Consider the following 17,407-nt stretch of genomic DNA (forward strand, 5'->3'; position numbering starts at 1 on the left):
CATCTAACCCTTCCCTCTGGCAGTGGGAAGCCATTCCCTGTGTCCTGTCCCTCCATCCCTTGTCCCCAGTCCCTCTCCTGGAGCCCCTTGAGGCCCTGGAAGGGGCTCTCAGGTCTCCCTGGAGCCTTCTCTTCTCCAGGTGAACTCCCCCAGCTCTCCCAGCCTGGCTCCAGAGCAGAGGGGCTCCAGCCCTTGGAGCATCTCCACAGCCATGGACACGTGGAAATTGGCTTTATTGTCCTCAGTTAACCACTTCAGGATTTAAAACACAAGGAAGGTTTGTAGGGAAAGGGATTGTCTTTCATTTCATCAACTAACACAAGCTGGGGGAAAAAAGAACACATAGTATTTCAGAAACACAAGTTCTTCCAATTTTAACAGAATGCTGGAAGAAGAAGTTAATGTATCTTTCATGAGGACAATCTAGATAATAAGCAACACAATTCCACAGCAAAAGGCTGGGATTTTTTTCCTTTTTCTTTCCTTCTTTCTTCCTTTTTTTTTTTTTTTTCCCCCCCTTAAATAAGCAAGAATTTCTGGTCGTGGAAAGACGACCGAGGTAAAACTTGAGTCACCAAACATCCCCCAGAAGGGAACACGCTGTAACCTCAGGTGCTAAGTGATCCAGGAGATTTTACTTTCAGATTTGGGCAGAAACAACAAGTTAAGGGGAAAAAAAAAAAAAACCAACCCAAAAAAACCCAAAACCCAAAACCACAACAGCCCTCTGCATGTCAAACTTAAACTAAAATTGTTATTCAGCAATTTGCAACACTTACTGTCATATTACGGTAATTTCAATTTATTTTTGCTCCCTTTGCTCTGTTCCTGTAACAAAACAGCAAATCTCAGGATTTCAGAGGGTACAGGGGAGAGAACTGAAGTGATCCTCAAAGGTTTGGGGGGGGGTACGACCTGCGACCCTGGGAAAGGTGGGAATTTTGCAAACCAGGGTGACAAAACCTATGGGGTTTGGGGGTTGGGCACTGGGGAGGAAGGGATGATTTTCAGCCTGGCAGCACCTCTCCCCTGTGATCCACATCCCTAAAGCACAGGATTATGCAAACCCCCCACGTGGCTCACGAAATGATGCTGGTACTTACTTTTTCAGAGGCTCTATGACTGTCTTTTGGATCTGATTCACCTGTGGAAAGCAAAAGTGGATGGTTGGAAAAGCCAGTTAGCACAGAGCCCACCGTGGGGTGGTTTGGGATTTAGGGCACAGCTCTTTAACCAAAAAGGGGCAGATTTCCCCCATGTGCTCAGGCAGAGCAGAAACCCCCAGTACAACCAGCCAGGAGGATGAGATTAGAGAGCAACTTGTGTGGGAAAAGCCTTGGGAATGGTGATAAAAAGGGAAGGAGCATCTGCCTGGAAGGGCAAGATACAAGGGATGGAGGGACAGGACACAGGAATGGCTTCCCACTGCCAGAGGGCAGGGAGAGATGGGATATTGGGAAGAAATTCCTCCCTGGGAGGGTGGGGAGGGGCTGGGATGGAATCCCCAGAGAAGCTGTGGCTGCCCCTGGATCCCTGGGAGTGTCCAAGGCCAGGTTGGAGCATCCTGGACTAGTGGGAGATGTCCCTGCCCGTGGCGGGTGGGGAAGAAGAACTGGATGAGCTTTAAGATCCCTTCCAACCCAAGCCACTGTGGGATTCCACACCAGCAGCACACCCTGCTCTCCCCTTCCTCAGCCACAGCCAGCTCACCTTCTCCTGGTTGAAGGAGTCCATCCTCTTCATGGCCGTGTCGAAGGCCGTGACCATCTCCAGGAACCCCGGCTCCTGCTCACACAGAGGGTTGGACAGCAGGTCCGAGGAGATTTTCACGGCAGACTTGGACATGGCTGTGGGAGCAGGGAGAAGAAAGCAGAGAGGGTCACGCTTCCCGCTGCCAGGGCTGGCACAACCCCCTGCACGGGGCAGGAGGGCAAAAATCGGGCGACTCAGCCGCCCAGGAGGGGTTTTAGCACAACCTTCCAGGGAGACACTCGCTGGTGGCTGAGGGAAAAGAGAGGAAAAGCCACCAATTCATTCATGTAAACACCCAGAGAACTGTTTTTATATAAGTTAAGTCTGAGCCACTCCGATGCACGGCTTGCGACGCTGCCAGAAATAATCCCAGACTAACAAAAGCGCTGTTCTCTTGGAAAAAAAAAAAAAAAAAAAACACAAAAAACAAACCCTAGATGGGGGTTTTTATACATCTTTTCTCGACAGACTATTAAGTGTCACTCTCAGCCTCACTACAGCTCTTCCACAATGAGAAAAATCACAGTCCATTAAGTCTTTCAAATGGCTTTACAAAAAAAAAAAAACAAAAAAACAAGTATTTGAAGTGGATTTAGTGGGAAAGGACCAGACTGACAGGGCTGGAAGATGGGGTTTCTCTTTTCCTCTCCAGCAGCAATGACACAAGTTAAGCATTTTCCCCCAGTAAGCCTAAATTCTGTGCCCGTGGAGAACAAGCCAGGGGGGAATGCAAAGTCCCTTCAGACCCTGGGAGTGCCACCAAGAAGTCCAGAAGCACCAGGTCACGCTCTGATGGGCTTCAGCTCCTGTGTCACTGAGCTTGTTTCCCATCAGACACATCCCCCTTTTTCCAAACACTTGGGTCTTCAAAGGGAAAATTCAATCCCTGCGACAGAACCACTACAAAAGAACAAGAAATTAGCTAAGGTACAAAATGGAAAAAAAAAAATAAAAAAGGTGGATAAAAAAGGAAAAGCATCACTATAAACAGGGATTTAAAAAAAAAAAAAAAAGTGCCACGGGTACTAAAAAAAAAAAAGCCAAAATAAAATAAAATGTTCTTTTTCCTCGGTGCTGGAAATTATTCCAGTTTGAGATCAGAAAGCCAGATGCTTGAGCCGCGCTACGGAGGAGCTTTGGAAAGGCTCCTACTGTACTCCCTCAGATATTCAAAGTTAAAGCCATCCGAATAATGGGGCTTAAGATCATAAATCAAGGGGTTAAACATTGCGATTTAAAGGTTACACACAATTATACAGAGAGCTCAGAAGCTGCAGAGCCGGGGAGCTCAATGCAGAGCGAGCCTCCGACTACGGAATAACAAAGCTACCGTATCCATCTATTATCCAAACGTTAGGGCTTTAGGCATTTAAACCTTTAAACAGATGGGATATAATCCATATGTGTGACCACATCTGAGGAGGGATTTGTGCCAGAGCGAGATGGAGTTGAAGAACGGCACAACTCCTTGGGCTGCGGGAAAAATTAGGTTTCCCTTCGCAGGAGAGGGCTGCAAGTGAACTGCAGGGAGGGGAGAGGCTGGGAGGTCGGGAACTGGTGGGGGGGAGTTGGGAATGTTCAAGGGGAATTTGGGTCAGGAATTTCCTCTGCGTCACCGGCCTCACCTGCAGGGCGCTGAAAAGGCACTGAGGGGGGCTCTGAGGAGAGGGAAGAAAGGAAAGAGGGGAGGAGGTGAAGGGACCAGGTGCCCTTCAGGAGGGTCTGCACCGCTCTTTGCTCATAAAGCACGTGAGATGCAGCTCCAGCCAAAGGAATTTAGGATTTCAGAGCCCACTGCATCGTGATAAAAGTAGTGGAGAAGACTGAGAGCAAACCTGAGCCACCGGACTCCAGCGGGTTACCTGCACCTCATCCCAATGGAGACCTTTTATCTCCAGTTAAAGAACATCCTCCTGCTCCTTAAGATCCTGCTTTCTTTGGAAAGAGGGTGGGGAAAGGGGTGAGTGATCTTTAGCCATGGGACAGGGAGTGCTGCTGATATCCCATTCCCCGTTCCAGCCACGCTGCTGCAGCTGGAAGAGCCTCACAGGGATATTTCTGTGCAGACAGAGGAACTGGCCTTGTTCTGGGCTGAGTTTTTTTTTGGGAACAAGGTGGAGACTCGAGCCACCAGGTCGAGTTTGCCAGGGAGTGTTTGCAGGCACTGAACAACCAACCCCCTCAGCACAGAGGGGACAAGGACAGGAGGACACAACACCGTGGATAAACCACCATCCCTGTCAGAGATGGGGGCTGGATGATGGCTGAGCAAGCACAGTGATGTCCCCTGGGGAATGGGCACTGCCAGGTGAGGAGAGCAATCCTCAGGGACCCATCTGATCCACCTCCTTTCCCCTCAGCCATCCCTCACCAGACTGTGCTCGACATCTTCCCCTACTCTCATGATTTCATGCCTTTAAATGAGAAATCAGATCTTCCTGGATCTGGCCAAGGCTCATTTGTGACTCTGCCATGTAGCAGAACGGAAAAAGAAAGTCCTCCCACAGCTCCTCTGGGACTTGAAATGCTCCATATAAACAACGCCCACTGCAAGGGAGGGGAGGGGAATCCTTAACAAGGAAAAACTTACCAAGGATCCCTGACAATGACCAGAGTCCCCAGAAAGGGCAGCTTTCACCCTGGAATAGAGTCCTGGCAGTGCCTGTTTCTGGTGCCTTTCCCACCACTCTCCCTGTGCCGGGAATGGGTGGGAGAGCACGGCAAGCGCCCGGATCCGTGTTTGTGTCTGGCATATCCAGGCACACACAAACACACAGGTGAGTCTGGATCATGGGAAGCCCCGAATCTGCCAGCTGGTGGGGCTCCTCCCCACACCCTGTGCCCCGCTGTGACCCCAATCCCGCGGGATGAGTGTTGGCCCGGCCCAGCCCACCCCTGTTTGAGCTGGTGCATCAGCCTTGGCTCCGGAGCTGTGGGGGCCCGGCACAAAACAGGGACTGCTCCAAAACACATGCTGAGGAAAACCATCTGTGTGTTTAAAGCAGCTCTTTGCTGCAGGTTCCTGCCCCTGCTCTGTTCAACAAATCCAGCTCCTGGCTCCCCTCTGGCGGATCTGCGTCCGTGGGGTGTGGGAACGCTGGTTTCCCACTGGAGGAGCTCTGGAGGGAGCAGGGAGGTGCTGTGAGGTGGGACAGGGCACCTGAAAAGGGCACATGTCACCCCAAACACGCAGCTGTGGCGGGTGCAGGCAGAGCTGAGCTGTTTATTGCTTCCTGCATCGCCCACTGCCACGAGGAGAAGCCAAAGGAAGTGGCCAGGGAATCAGAAGGGTTATTCCCGAATGAGAGCTGCCAGGTCAGCAGTTCCTATGGGAAACACGGACAGCCTGTGCTCTGCAGGCCCCCCCAAAGCCTTGTCCCACCCTCCTGGGGTGCTCAGTGCCCTTCACTGAAGCAGGTGATTTACGCCCTGCTGGCACAGGAGGCTCAGCTGGAGCTGCCCCTGCCTGGCTGATGCGAGAACTGGGAGAGTGACGCCTATTTTTCGCTTGCAGAAACTGAGGCAGGGAAAACAAAGGGATTTGTCCAAGGCCACGGAGCTCAGGAGACAGGGACCAAGCCCGGAACACACTCTGTGTTCCCTGGGCTGAGCTGCTGCTCGCAGCCCTCTCGCAGATGGCCTTGTAACTAAGCAAACTGAGTGGGACTGAGCTCGGGGTTTGTTTTCCAGGCTTGTCACACATTACTCATGTGATCTCGAGAAAGTCACTTCATCTCTTTGTGGCCAAGTTCACAGTCTATGTATCCTACAGTCACTTACCCAAGTCTGCATCTGTGCTTTTCTTCATATCCTTCTGAAGTTTTTTGGTCTGATCTTCCAATCTGAAAGATGGGAGAAGAAGGCAAAGTCGGAATCTTGGAAAGAAAGAAACCCAAGTGTATCATACACGCAACAAATCATTTACGGGCTGAATATGCTGGCTTCTGGTGGGAGTTAAAAATATCCAGGCAAGGCTCTACGAAGTTCAGTGCAGCTCAACCCTTTTGGGTTGTTTTCAGATGGTTTTTTAACCTTTTCAAGTTGGTGATCTCTTATTCATAGTTCACATATTTTCTTAAAGTCCTCACACAGCACAAATGGCAAAGCCAAATGCTTCCAGATGATCCCTGCGAGCTCCTGTGACACAGCCAGGATGGCAAAGCCACTCCTGATCCTCAGAGATGTTGGGCTGTTCAGGGAGCCCAAATTTTCTGGGAATGTCACGCTCTTTTTCGGAGCTGCCACAATCTGCAAACCTCAACCCCACTGCAAATACTTCTTAGGACACCTTCCAACACTCAGCCACCAGAGAAACTCTGAAGAATTAAGAAATTATAGGGCAGTGAGCGATCTGCTCCCTGGGAAGAGCATAACTGGCTAAAATTCCCTGGGAAGAGGCAGTAAGAGGACAGGAGAGAAGCATGTGGCCAGTCCTGTCTGACCAGTGTGGTTGATACTCACTGCTGCAGCTTCCCATATTCCCTTTCAAAGTCTCTCTCCACCTGTGGAAAGAAGAGATGGAAATCAACTCCAAGGGACTGCAGGAGAGCCCAGAGTGGCAGAGCTTTGCAGGGAAACCTGTCCATGGGAAGTGCCAACCCGAACCCTGGGAAGCACAGGCTGCAGCTGTAACAGGTTATTGCTCCGAAAGGAAATGGAACATTGGGGTTTTTCAACTCCAGACTCCCTTGGAGCAAAGTCACTGCCCCCAAAAGTGTCAGCTCGCTCCAAGAATGCACTCCAGCACATGAGCTGGAAGCTGATGGAACGGGAATGCTTTAAAAGCAGGGAGATCACAACTGAGCACAGCTCGAGAGGTGCTGGGGGGACAAGCCCCCTTTCTCTGCCAAAAACTGAGAGAAGCTGCTTCTCCTCCAGCTCCAAAGGACCCCGAGGTGAGTCTCACCATGGCTGGATGCCAGACCCCCTCCCAGCCGCTTCCTCCTTCCTCATCCTCAGCAAGATGGTTAAACTGCCCCCAAATCCCTCAAGCCACTACTGAGCCCTCCTATCTCCGTATTATTCACCCCCTCCACAGGCTCCTTATCCCTCCAACAGCTCCCATGAAACCCTTCAGCTGGAGCAACGATCCAAGTGGACTGTGACACCTCAAAAAGGGAGTGGAAAACCTGTGCTGGGAGCTCAGGCACAGCCTTCTCCCGATGCTCCCTCAATGACTGCTCCCTCCTACTTGCTATCTGGCAGCAGATCTTCGGCGATGGGGAGATATTTTAGGGAACTTTCTTTCCATGCTGACTGTTTTAACACACTCGAAACATTCATTCCACACCTCGTCAACCAAAGAAGCAAATGGATTTCAATTGACCAGCCAAGAGTAAATACATGCGCGTTTGTTGTCATGGGACCAGCACCGGGTTCACTTGTGTTGTCAAGCTCCTGTGCTATTAAGGAAGTGTGGAGGGCTGGAAGCAGCCAGGACTAGAAGGATCCAAAGGTTTGTTCCAATTCCTCATGCTGTCCTCGGGATTTCAATCCCAGGCTCGACGTGACACCCCGAGCGCTTAACGGGGACGTTTCGAGCGAAATCAAAAGACCCGAATTTTAAGACGGGAGCTCAGAAATCCTCCTTTTCTAAGTCTTTTTTTTTTGTGGGTGGTTTGTTTTTTTTTTTTTGGAGGGGGGTGGGGCTACACTGGAGCTCCCCCAGCCTGGTATGAAGGCAGGCAGCTACGTCCCAGCCCCGTCCCAGTGGCCAGCTGTCCGCACCATCAGCTCCCACCATCCGGGGGATGCGAGCTGGCTCTCCCTGTGCTGCTGAAAAAAAAAAAAAAAAAAAAGAAATAAAAAAAAACCCCAAACCCCCATGGAGCTCCAGCTCCCTTTCTGCGCTGCTAAAATTGGTCGCTGGAGAACGGGAACGGAGCAGTGTGGGGGCAGCTCACACGACTTCGTGCCTGGTGTTCACGGAGCCGCAGAAATCCGCGGCAGCTGGTGCCGGGAGGTCAGGTAACCGGCACGGGGGGAAAGCTCACCCTCCATCCCCATGGCTGTTCCGGCTGCTGAAATAACCAGGGGAGGGCTGCACTCTATTTATAAAGCCCTAGGTGTGAATTGTTTTGGTTGCAAACCGGAGAGGGTTGGGCGGGACTCAGAAATAAGCCCTTTGAAGGTTCGGTGGTGTCGTTCCCTTGGTGTGGAGCTCCAGCCTTTCCCCACCTTCTGTAGGATCTTCCTGGTGTCAACACAGCAACCAGCTCCTCCAAAAACTGGAGGGTTTGGTTATGAAACTGAACTACCTGCAAACACTCAGGGTATCTGTCCCCCTTTTGCTGTCAGATTCCCTCATTTCTGTGCAATAAGCTAAATGGATATGGAGTACTTCCAGCGCCTAAAGGGGCTCCAGGAGAGCTGGAGAACTTTAAGATCCCTCCCAACCCCAACCATTCTGGGATTCTAGGATCCATTCCACAAAGGCAAAACCTCCCCACAGGTGCTGTGAACCCCCAGACCTTCCAAGCTCCCCCAAATTCCCCCACCCCAGTGAGCTTTCCACACGGGATCGAGGTGACCCCACACGGAGACACTTCAGCTGCCTGGCCTGACTCACATCCCCAGCCCATCTCTCCAGAGACAGCTGCCCATGGATTGCTCTTATTTTTCACGCCCACAGGCAGCAACTGGCTCCCAGTCATCACAGTCTGGGAGCTCATGGAGCCTCCCAGTCATCGCCGCTCCCGCCGGCACCACGGGAGCCCAGATATCCCACGAAACCAGCCAGGAGCTGAGCGTTCCGGAGAGGGAAAACCTTCTGCCACGTGCTCCCACCGTGCAGATCCCCAGGCAGGGGAGGCCAAGCTGAGCACCCCAGTAATTCCCGCTCCCAGTAGCTGTCAGTGGCCACACGAAGCCGGGGCCGTGGAGAGGATTGTCACGTTAAAGAGTAACGAGAACAAGAAGTACAGGCAAGAAAATTACAATATCCTGAAGGGAAGTTTCCGTGATATTAAAATAATCCCACTTCTCCGCAGCCTCTCTCTGTGAGAACTCAAAAAATCAAACCGTGTTTCTGCATCGAACCTTTTTCTTTTTTTTTTTTTTTTTTTTTTTTTTTTTTTTCCAGGCACAGGGGCTGGGAAATGTAAAAAAAACCTGCTCGATTCGGGGGTTTTTATTTAAATCTACATAAAGAACGACGAGCTCTTGAAAGCTCTGAGATGAAACAACGTCCTTCTTCACCCAGTTATTTTTTTTATTTTTTTTTTTTGTTTGCAAACACTGGGCCTCCCACCTGCGATAACATCCCTCCTGCTTTAAGGGCAGGATCGTAATCACCACCACGGTTACACGGCAATGAACCAAGACCAAAGCCAATACTACAAAGAGATGGAAATAAGGGACTGTGATGAACCTTCCTATTCCCCTGAGGTTTATTTTTTCTCCTGGAGGAGGAGGATGAGCTGATTTCTACACGTTCCTGTGGTCTCAGCCTCTTTCGTGGGTCTTGGGTAGAAGAGGAGAGCGTGTGTTTCTTCTTCCCTCCCCTCCAAAAAGCTCTCCAAATCACCCCTCAGAAAGAAAGCTTTCCAGAAGGGTGGCAGAGGGGAAAAAAAAGATGCACCTCCCAAACGCAGAGACCAGTTTGGTCCCACCGAAAATTGAAGTGAAAACGAATAAAATGGTTTGACGGGCGTCACTTGATCTCACCCCCCACCATTTCTGTGACATTTACTCCGCTGTTTTGGGATTTCCAGCTCACTGGTGGAGCCCAGTGGAAAGGCACCGAGGGTCAGCAGCTGCAGTGGAATCCTCCTGCTCATGGAGCTCCTCTGTCCCACACCCCTGGGGAAGGCAGAGCTGCCGGGATGAGTCAAGGAAGGGAGCTTTGGCAGCTCAGGTCCTGCTCCCTGCCAAGCTGACTCAGCCCAGGTTGGCCAGAGAGGAGGAGGAGGTAGAGTGGTCTGAGTCAGCCCAGGAGGGAGCAGGGATGAGGGAAGCAGGGAGGGAGAAGGGATCAAACCCAGGTGATGTGAGGGGCTGCGCTCCGGGTCGCCCCATCCCAAGCACCGGCTGACTCCCGCAGGGAGATGCTCTGCTCCCCTGCTCCCTGCCTGCTTGGATAACCCCAGCCCTGGTGAAGAGCAGGGAACAACCCTGGGGTGACATGGGTGAACTTCAGCGAGCTGGAGCTGCGGGAGAGCCGGGGAGACAAGAACAGCTCCGATTCCATAACCTCTGCTCCAAGCGGAGCTGTCCCGAGGGTCGGAGCAATAAACGTTGCGCAGGGAGAGATGTAATTCCAGCAGGTTTAACTCCTATCACTGGGCATTAGTTTAATTGGGCTGTGGGGCTGTGTCCTGTGCTGCTCTGCTGACAGCAGGTCCTCGCTGCATTAGATCCTCCCACCCGGCTCCCGGCAAGCCCGGTGACAGCTGCTCTTTTCAGGGAAGAGGAGGGGAGAGATTATGCTGTCTGGAATTGGATTTGCCCAGGTTAAGGTGGAAACAAAGCAGAGGCACGTCTGGGGAGTGGGAGATCACCTCGGTTCACCAGCTGATATTTTCCACGGGGGGTTTCCTGCTCCCTGAAGAGCTAAACTGTGGCTGACACCGTGCCCTTCTCCAAGGGATGAGAGGCGAGTGGGCACGGGGAGTCATGACTAATTCCTCGGCAGCCCAGGCAAATTGCTTTTCAGGACTAATGTCGGCCTGGATTTGACACCAGCCCCAGCATCGCTTCATCAGGACAACAGAACAGCCTCTCTGCAAAGCCACCCCCCTCTCCTGACTCCAGTCCCAGGCCTCGTGGAGAGCCAGAGAAGTCAGATCCTGACAAATGCCTTTTTTATTTTTTTTTTTAGCTTCCCCCCCACGATCCTCTTTTGTGGTCCAGTCCCTGTGAGTGGGAGATCCTCTACCCACAACCACTTCCCCTCTGATCGGCTTTGGGATGCAGCCCTGGAGATGCCACACCTTCCCACTTCCTGCAGCAGGCTCCAGAGCCCAACATCTGGAATATCACAGACCTTGGCTGCTACTGCTGCTCCCAAAAGCCTGCACAGATGGAGCATCTCAGCCCGCAAGCGGGAGGTAAATTTGGGGGCCTGCAGCTCGCCGGAGCTACAAAGCAACCCCCATCCCTTCCACACCACGACACGGAACGCCTGATCCCGGGGGGATATCGGTGGTTTCCTGCCATTTGTTCCGCGTTGAAGAGCTGCACTTTGCACTTGGTGTGAAGTTCCAAGGCTTTGGGCTTCCTGTTTTCTGCTTTCCACGTTATGTGCTGCCTGGAAAGTATCATCATCATCATCATCATCATCATCATCATCATCATCATCACACAGCAAGTGGAAGCCATTTAAAGACTGGTTTCCAACTCGGGAGTCCTTGACACAAAATCTTGTTCCTGGGGAGCTGAGGAAGGAAGGAAGGAAAAGGAAAAGGCCTGGGAACGCTCTTGCTGCTGAACAAACCTCTGCCTGCCGGATATTCTGAGCTGTTCTATTTAATACACACACACACATATATATATATAAGCAAAGCCTGCCAACTGCTTCAGAACAGCACATTCCAGCAGCTCTGGGGAAGGGAAGATCTCAAAGGTGCCACTGTTCATCTGCAGGGAGCTCAGGCTCGGGAAGGGCTGATTTTAGGGGAGACAAACCTCTCGCAGCAGCGAATGCAGGAGGTGGTGAGGGAAACCAGCAAGAAAAACTGATACAGTCAGCTGGGATGTGAGAATGGGCGGGATGGGGACGTCCAGGCAAGCTGGTCAAGACACCCAGAGCTGCAGAGCAGTTGTGTCTTGCACCAGCCTGGAAGGACACCGGTGTTGGAAAGAGGTTGAGAGGCAAAACGCGACGGAGCAAGGAAACGTGAGGGCTGCTGGTGTGAACTGGGAGGGGTGTGAACACCTGAGGCTGGTGGCTGCCTCACCTGAGGGAGCACAGCCAGCCAGTGGATCGTCAGCCCCCCAGAAAAGGGCAGCTGAAGGAGGCAGAAACCAGAAACCACCGAGGAATTTTATCAGCCCTCGTCTTGTTGCCTGCCTGGCTGAAATTCTGTACTGACAGTTTGGAGCTGTTACAGCAAATTGCAGTTCCACGGCAGCAGACAAGCACCAAATCCTTCAGAATAAAACATGACAATCAAGCCTTAAAGGGAGTGGCGGGATTAGCCCTCTGCCTCCAGGGAAAAATGTCATGTCCCGAAGAGAAACTGCCCCCCAAAGCAGGAGTGCCCACGCATCCTGCGGAATTAGCCGAGCGTCCCGGGGAGGAAGGATCAGGGATGTTAGTCTGGTTCAAGGGATTAGCTCACCAGTGCTGCTGGAGAGACAAGGTCTGCCCCTGCTGCTGGCTGCCAGGGCCCTGATTTTAGGCCAGGTGTGCAGGTGACTTTGCAGGGGCAGCTCCTGGGAGGTTCCACAGTTTTGGTTTTTTTTTCCTTTTTTTTTTTTTTTGGCATGGGACAAATGCAAAGCCAAGCTGCTTAAGGAGGGAAAATACCACAGGCAGCTGCATGCAGCAGCAGCACTTGGGGTAGGAGCCTCAAATCCACGGGAATACAAAATGCTTTTTTAATTTGCTTTTAAAGCAAATGCTGTGCAGCACAAATTAATTCACGCCCGAGCACTAAAGCATCTCAGCTTATAAGCCTTTCTTTGGAAACAGTTATATTCAGCGATCTGAACCACTCCTCCTCCTCCATCTGCTCCGAAAGGATGAACAAACAAGCCCATTGCTGGGAGAAGGAAGGAAGGAAGGAAGGAAGCAAACCCGTTCAGCCATCTCCGAGGGAAAAACTGTGCCAGCCCAAAAAGAGCTCTTTCCCCACCCACCCCCCTCCCCCAAAAAATTAAAAAAAAAAATAAAAATATATATATATATATATATAATTTAAACAGATCCCAAACCAAAACACTCTCCCTGGATGGGGCTCCCCCTCGCTCCTCGCACGAGGAGCCGAGCGCTGGTCACACGCGGCAACAGGTTCTGCTGCTCCAGCTCCCTCCCACACGCCGCAAAATGGGACGAGTCAAAGTGCCGGCTTGACTCATCAGCCACATGATCCAAGGCTGGAGCTAAAAAGAGGGAGCTGGTTTACTCACTGTCTTGGGTACAATCTGTTTCTTGGGCTGCCCGATCTTGAACGGGATCCTGGAAAAGAGAGGAGAGGGGAATGAGTGAGCGGCGATGCCCGGCCTCGAGGGGTTTGGGGGCAGCAGGGACTGTGTCCCCTGGTGTTTTGTGGGCAGTGTGGACCCCCGGGAGAGGGGAAGGGTGGAAGAGGAGCCTGAGGGGAGACCCCACAGCATTCCACAATGAGGGGCAGCCCCAATCTCTGCTCCCTGTGAGCAGGGACAGCCCCCAGGGAATGGCTGGAGCTGTGTCAGGGTAGGATCTCAGGGAAAGGTTCTTCCCCCAGAGGGTGGTTGAGCTCTGAACAGGCTCCCCAGCGTTTGGTCACAGCCCCCCAAACCTGCCAGAGCTCCAGGAGGGTTTGGACAACTCTCTCAGCACATGGTGGGATTGTTGGGGTGTCTGTGCAGGGCCAGGAGTTGGACTCTGATCCCTGTGGTTCCTTCCAACTCGGGATATTCCATGATTCTATGATTCCCCAAGAGCCACTGTCATCCCTAAGGTCAGCACCTCCAGCCCAGCACCTTCCCCACCCTCCCACCGTCCCAAACAAACGCAAGGACACTCCACAAACAGCTGAAGAACACCCTCTGCTTAAAAACAAACCTGACGGGGAGGATGAAGTAATAACAAAAACCCCAAACAAACCCTGTAAATATTTAGAAAGTGGATATTAAAAAAAGTAACAACCTGGGCTGTCTGGAGCTGCGAGCTGCTTCAAAGGATTCCTCTGCTCCAGCAGCTGGAGGAGCAGCTCACCTGCCAGCACAGCCTTCATTCTTAAAATCCTTAATTCCCAGGAAAATCTGGGTTACCTGAATGGTTTTCTCGAAGGTGAAGAGTACTCTAAATAAATTACACAACATATGTAAGGGTGGCTGGGTCAGCTGGGTACAGCCACGCTGCCGGCCTGAAAATAATTGGATTTCTTTCACGTAGCAGCAAAATGAAAATCCAGGAATTCCACTGCTGTTTTCGGTGTATTTAATTGAGTTAAAGAGGTGCTGCTTGGTTAAAGCATCTCAGCCAAAATCTCCCAGTATTCCTGCGTTGTGGTGGTTTAAGGAAACAAGAAAAATCTGGGCTCATGATGAAACGTTTCATAGTGAAATCAAAGTATTTTTTTTCCCAGAGGTGCCTCACCTAGAGCTCAGCATCATCCCATCCCATCCCATCCCATCCCACCCCATCCCATCCCATCCCAAACCCACATCAAGTGATTCCCGGGAAGGTGCCCGGGTCCCCTCTTGGACCAGTCCAAATTCTCACACTGCTACCCAAGGTTTGACCTAAAAAACACGGATTTGGGGACTCTGGTTTGGCCTCTGCTCCTGCTGCCTCCCAGTTTGGCTTTTCCCACTGCTGGTTCCCAAACCAGCTCCACTTCCAAGTGCCCCCACACCAGCACTGCTCTAATGTTGCTCCATCCAGCAGTGGGACCCCCAGATGACATTTTTACCACTGGAACTTGCTCTGAGCAATGGGGGGAAATGCCTGTGATGGAGCAAAGCACCACCTGCACAGAGAAGCAAAAAAAAAAAACCCGGGATTATCCAACCCCCTGATCCCTCCCGGCCTCGCTCTTCCCGCCTTCCCTGCTGTTTTCAAACCACCAGCTTAATTACCCACCGGGAATAATCCAAGGGTTGCAACCCCTGTGCCCCTTCCTGAGCGGCTCCGGAGCCCAACCTGAGTCACCGAGGTTTAAATTTAAATTTTTTTTCTGGAAGAACTTCCTGTTTATGGTTCTCTCGGTCGGACCGATGTAATTTCGGGTTTAACCCTTTCCCGCTCCCGCGGCAGCTGAATCACGCTCCTTTTGTAAACAAACACCCCTCTGGTGTATAATTTCCCTGTCAATAACTGGGGGTGTGGTGCCTTACAGGAAGAAAACAAAACAAAAAAATAGATGGATTTTTTTTCTTTTTTTTTTCTCTCTCTCTCTCCTTTTGTGTTTTCCTCCGTGGGTCAAATATAAACTCAAACGAGGCACCGTCCAGGTGCCGTCACTCAACGTTTTTGGAAGTGATGGCATCCACTTGTCTTGGTGGAAGGAGAGAAAAAAAATGGTGTGTTTTTTTTTTTTTTAACCAGGGGAGCGTTATCCCAGTTAAAACCAGTTTGCCATGCTGGCTGCTCGCTCTCCAGCTGGAGCCAGGCTGGTTCTTAGCGGGGAAAGGACAATTAAAAAGGTGATTAAACAGCACTACCTGTGCACAAACTGCCCCTCCACCTTGTCTGGGGGATTCAGAGAGCAACCCAGACTGTCACTGTCCACTGGAAAACTGGGTTAAGTCCAGGGAGTTCTGGTGATAAGAGGGATGTGGGACAGGGAAAGCTGTGAGTCAGCATCACAGAGTTGGGAGCACAGGTAGGGAAGGCAGCAGGAGCACAGGGTGGTTCCATCCCATCCCATCCCATTCCATTCCCTGTCTCTGCAGCACCAAGGAGGGGGAGTGAACACCCAAAATCCCAGTTACTTTGCTTCCAGAAGCAAAGGGAAGTCACTGGAGCGCTGCAAATCCACTGTGCAGCAGTAAATACCCCTGTGAGTGTCGTGATGCCACTTGGTAATTATGTCTGTCTCAGTAAACTCTCTGTAAAAAATAACCCTGTGCGAGTCAGGTCTACTCCCCAGTTATTGAGGGGGGTCGTTTTTTTGTTCTATTTTACAATTTCAGATAATTTTCCTGGTTTCTGAATCTCTGCCTCTCAATATGGTTCTGTGGGGGGTAAAAAAAAAAAAAAAAAGATGCACAAGCAGGAAAGGAAGCAGTGAGGGAGAAAAAAAAAAAAGGCAAACCATGAGAGGTATGGATTTTATTGGAGGTTTTAAAACCCAGTTATTTCACCCCATGACTCCAAAACTAAACAAAACGTTCTGTTCCCTCCAGGAATTGTGTCCTGGCCTGCAACACGGGGAGGGTGGGACAACGCGCAACCTGCCACAGCAACACCACTTCAAAATTAGGAGGCTGGAAAAAATGTATGATGGGGCATAATGCAAATAAATTAGAGGGGAGACGAGTCCACATCTAGTTTTGCCACGGATTCCCGGCTTGGATCCCACCGGTACTTTAAAAAAATAAAAAGCTGAGCCCGGGTCTATAAACACCAAACCAGAATCTGTGCTGCTTTTTCCCCTCTTTTTTTTCTTTTTTTTTTGATCTCTCGTTTCTGCTGAGCGAGAGAAAGCTGGGGTTGTGTGTTTGGGGTGTGAAATCCCTTGAAATCCCGTTCCTGAAGAGCGCGAGCGCTGAGTCACAGCCGGAGCCTTCCCACCCCCCTCTTGTGTCCCCCCTCCATCAGCCACCACCACCACCACACCCCAGCGCCCGCGGGGCCGGGGGAGCATCCCAGCCCCTCCAACCCCCCCTCCCCTGCAGGTCACCGGGAGTTTGGGAAGGCAGTGGGGAGGAGGAGGAGGAAGGCACTGCAGGGAGGGGGTGGGAAGAGCTTCAAGTAGGGAAAAAAAGTGTGGGTGGAGAGAATCCTGCGAGCTCGACTCGGGGATGCTCAGGAACCCCAGGGAGGGGAAGGTGGGAGAAGCTGTGGCTGATTTTTCTCTGAAGTTTCCCCAGTAATATCATATATTTACTTGGCTTTTCCATGTGCAAACCCAGGGCCACACACACCAAAGCAGCTTAATTCCCCTCTGGACGCACAGGAGAGTTGGGAACAAACCTCCCAGGCAGTGGGGGGATACGGCTCAATGAGGTCCGTGGGGAGCTTAAAACACGGAGCTCCCCCTCCCACTCCCCGCCAGTCCCCTGGAACGGAGGCACGTAGGAATTGCCAGCAGGAATCAGACCCAATCCTTGCTAATTTAGGGAGGAGATGGTCCTTTGGCTGGGCTGCACTGAGCGGGACATCAAATCCTGGCATCGCTCCCGGCTCCGGACGGAGCTCGGAGTGTGCCCGTGGGATAAATCACTGCTGGATGTGACCCTTTTTCCCTGGCTCCTTCCATCTAAACGTGGCTTTGCCACCCCTCAGCAGGCCCCAGAAGACCCTCTGCAGATAAACAAGGGATAAAAACCCAAGTATTTTCACCCACAGCCCATAAAATGCTGCCCCTGGGGATGCTGAGCTGCCAAGCAGCAGGGGTTGGGGAAGGAAGGAAGGAGGATGAAGGGACAAGCAGGAGCAGGGAAAACTGAGGGCAGGGCAGTTTGGAGGTTAATTAATTAGGGAAAAGTGGCACCGAGTCCCTGAATTCAATATTTTTGCCCCAGGTGGCATTGGCTGGGGGCCCACAGGAGTCGGTGTGGTATGAACTGGTGGCCACAACTGGTTTTTATCGGCACCACCACCTAAATCCATGTTCTGTGGGAAGTGCCCGCTTCCCGTGGAAAGTTTCAGGGCTTTTTTTTTTTTTTTTATTTTCCTTCCTCTCATCGAAACCCCAAGCGCCAGCACAGGCTGGATCCCCGCCAGAGCTTCTCACTCCTTGAATTTCCACCAAAAATCTCAATTCCTTCACCGGAAAGAAACCTCTCTCTGCCTGCAGGCAGGAGGACAACACCCAGCCTGTGAAGGTGACCCCGACCCACC

At 51.6% G+C, this 17,407-nt stretch overlaps 1 protein-coding gene across 1 annotated transcript in view; it reads right to left on the reverse strand.

Annotated features, from left to right (window-relative positions):
- The window catches only part of BIN3 (bridging integrator 3), a 37,074-nt gene that overhangs the window by 14,518 nt on the left and 5,149 nt on the right, over positions 1 to 17,407 (reverse strand). The window contains exons 2-6 of the mRNA XM_027907286.1: positions 12,823 to 12,871; positions 6,214 to 6,254; positions 5,533 to 5,594; positions 1,711 to 1,847; positions 1,104 to 1,144 (exon numbers count right to left, since the gene is read on the reverse strand). Coding sequence (XP_027763087.1) covers positions 1,104 to 1,144; positions 1,711 to 1,847; positions 5,533 to 5,594; positions 6,214 to 6,254; positions 12,823 to 12,871 — 330 coding nt within the window. The remainder of the gene's footprint in view (positions 1 to 1,103; positions 1,145 to 1,710; positions 1,848 to 5,532; positions 5,595 to 6,213; positions 6,255 to 12,822; positions 12,872 to 17,407) is intronic.

The sequence above is a fragment of the Empidonax traillii genome, unplaced genomic scaffold (genome assembly GCF_003031625.1).
Source record: "Empidonax traillii isolate 1590-97213 ecotype Southwest subspecies unplaced genomic scaffold, ASM303162v1 scaffold1433:size205388, whole genome shotgun sequence".
Lineage (NCBI taxonomy): Eukaryota > Metazoa > Chordata > Aves > Passeriformes > Tyrannidae > Empidonax > Empidonax traillii.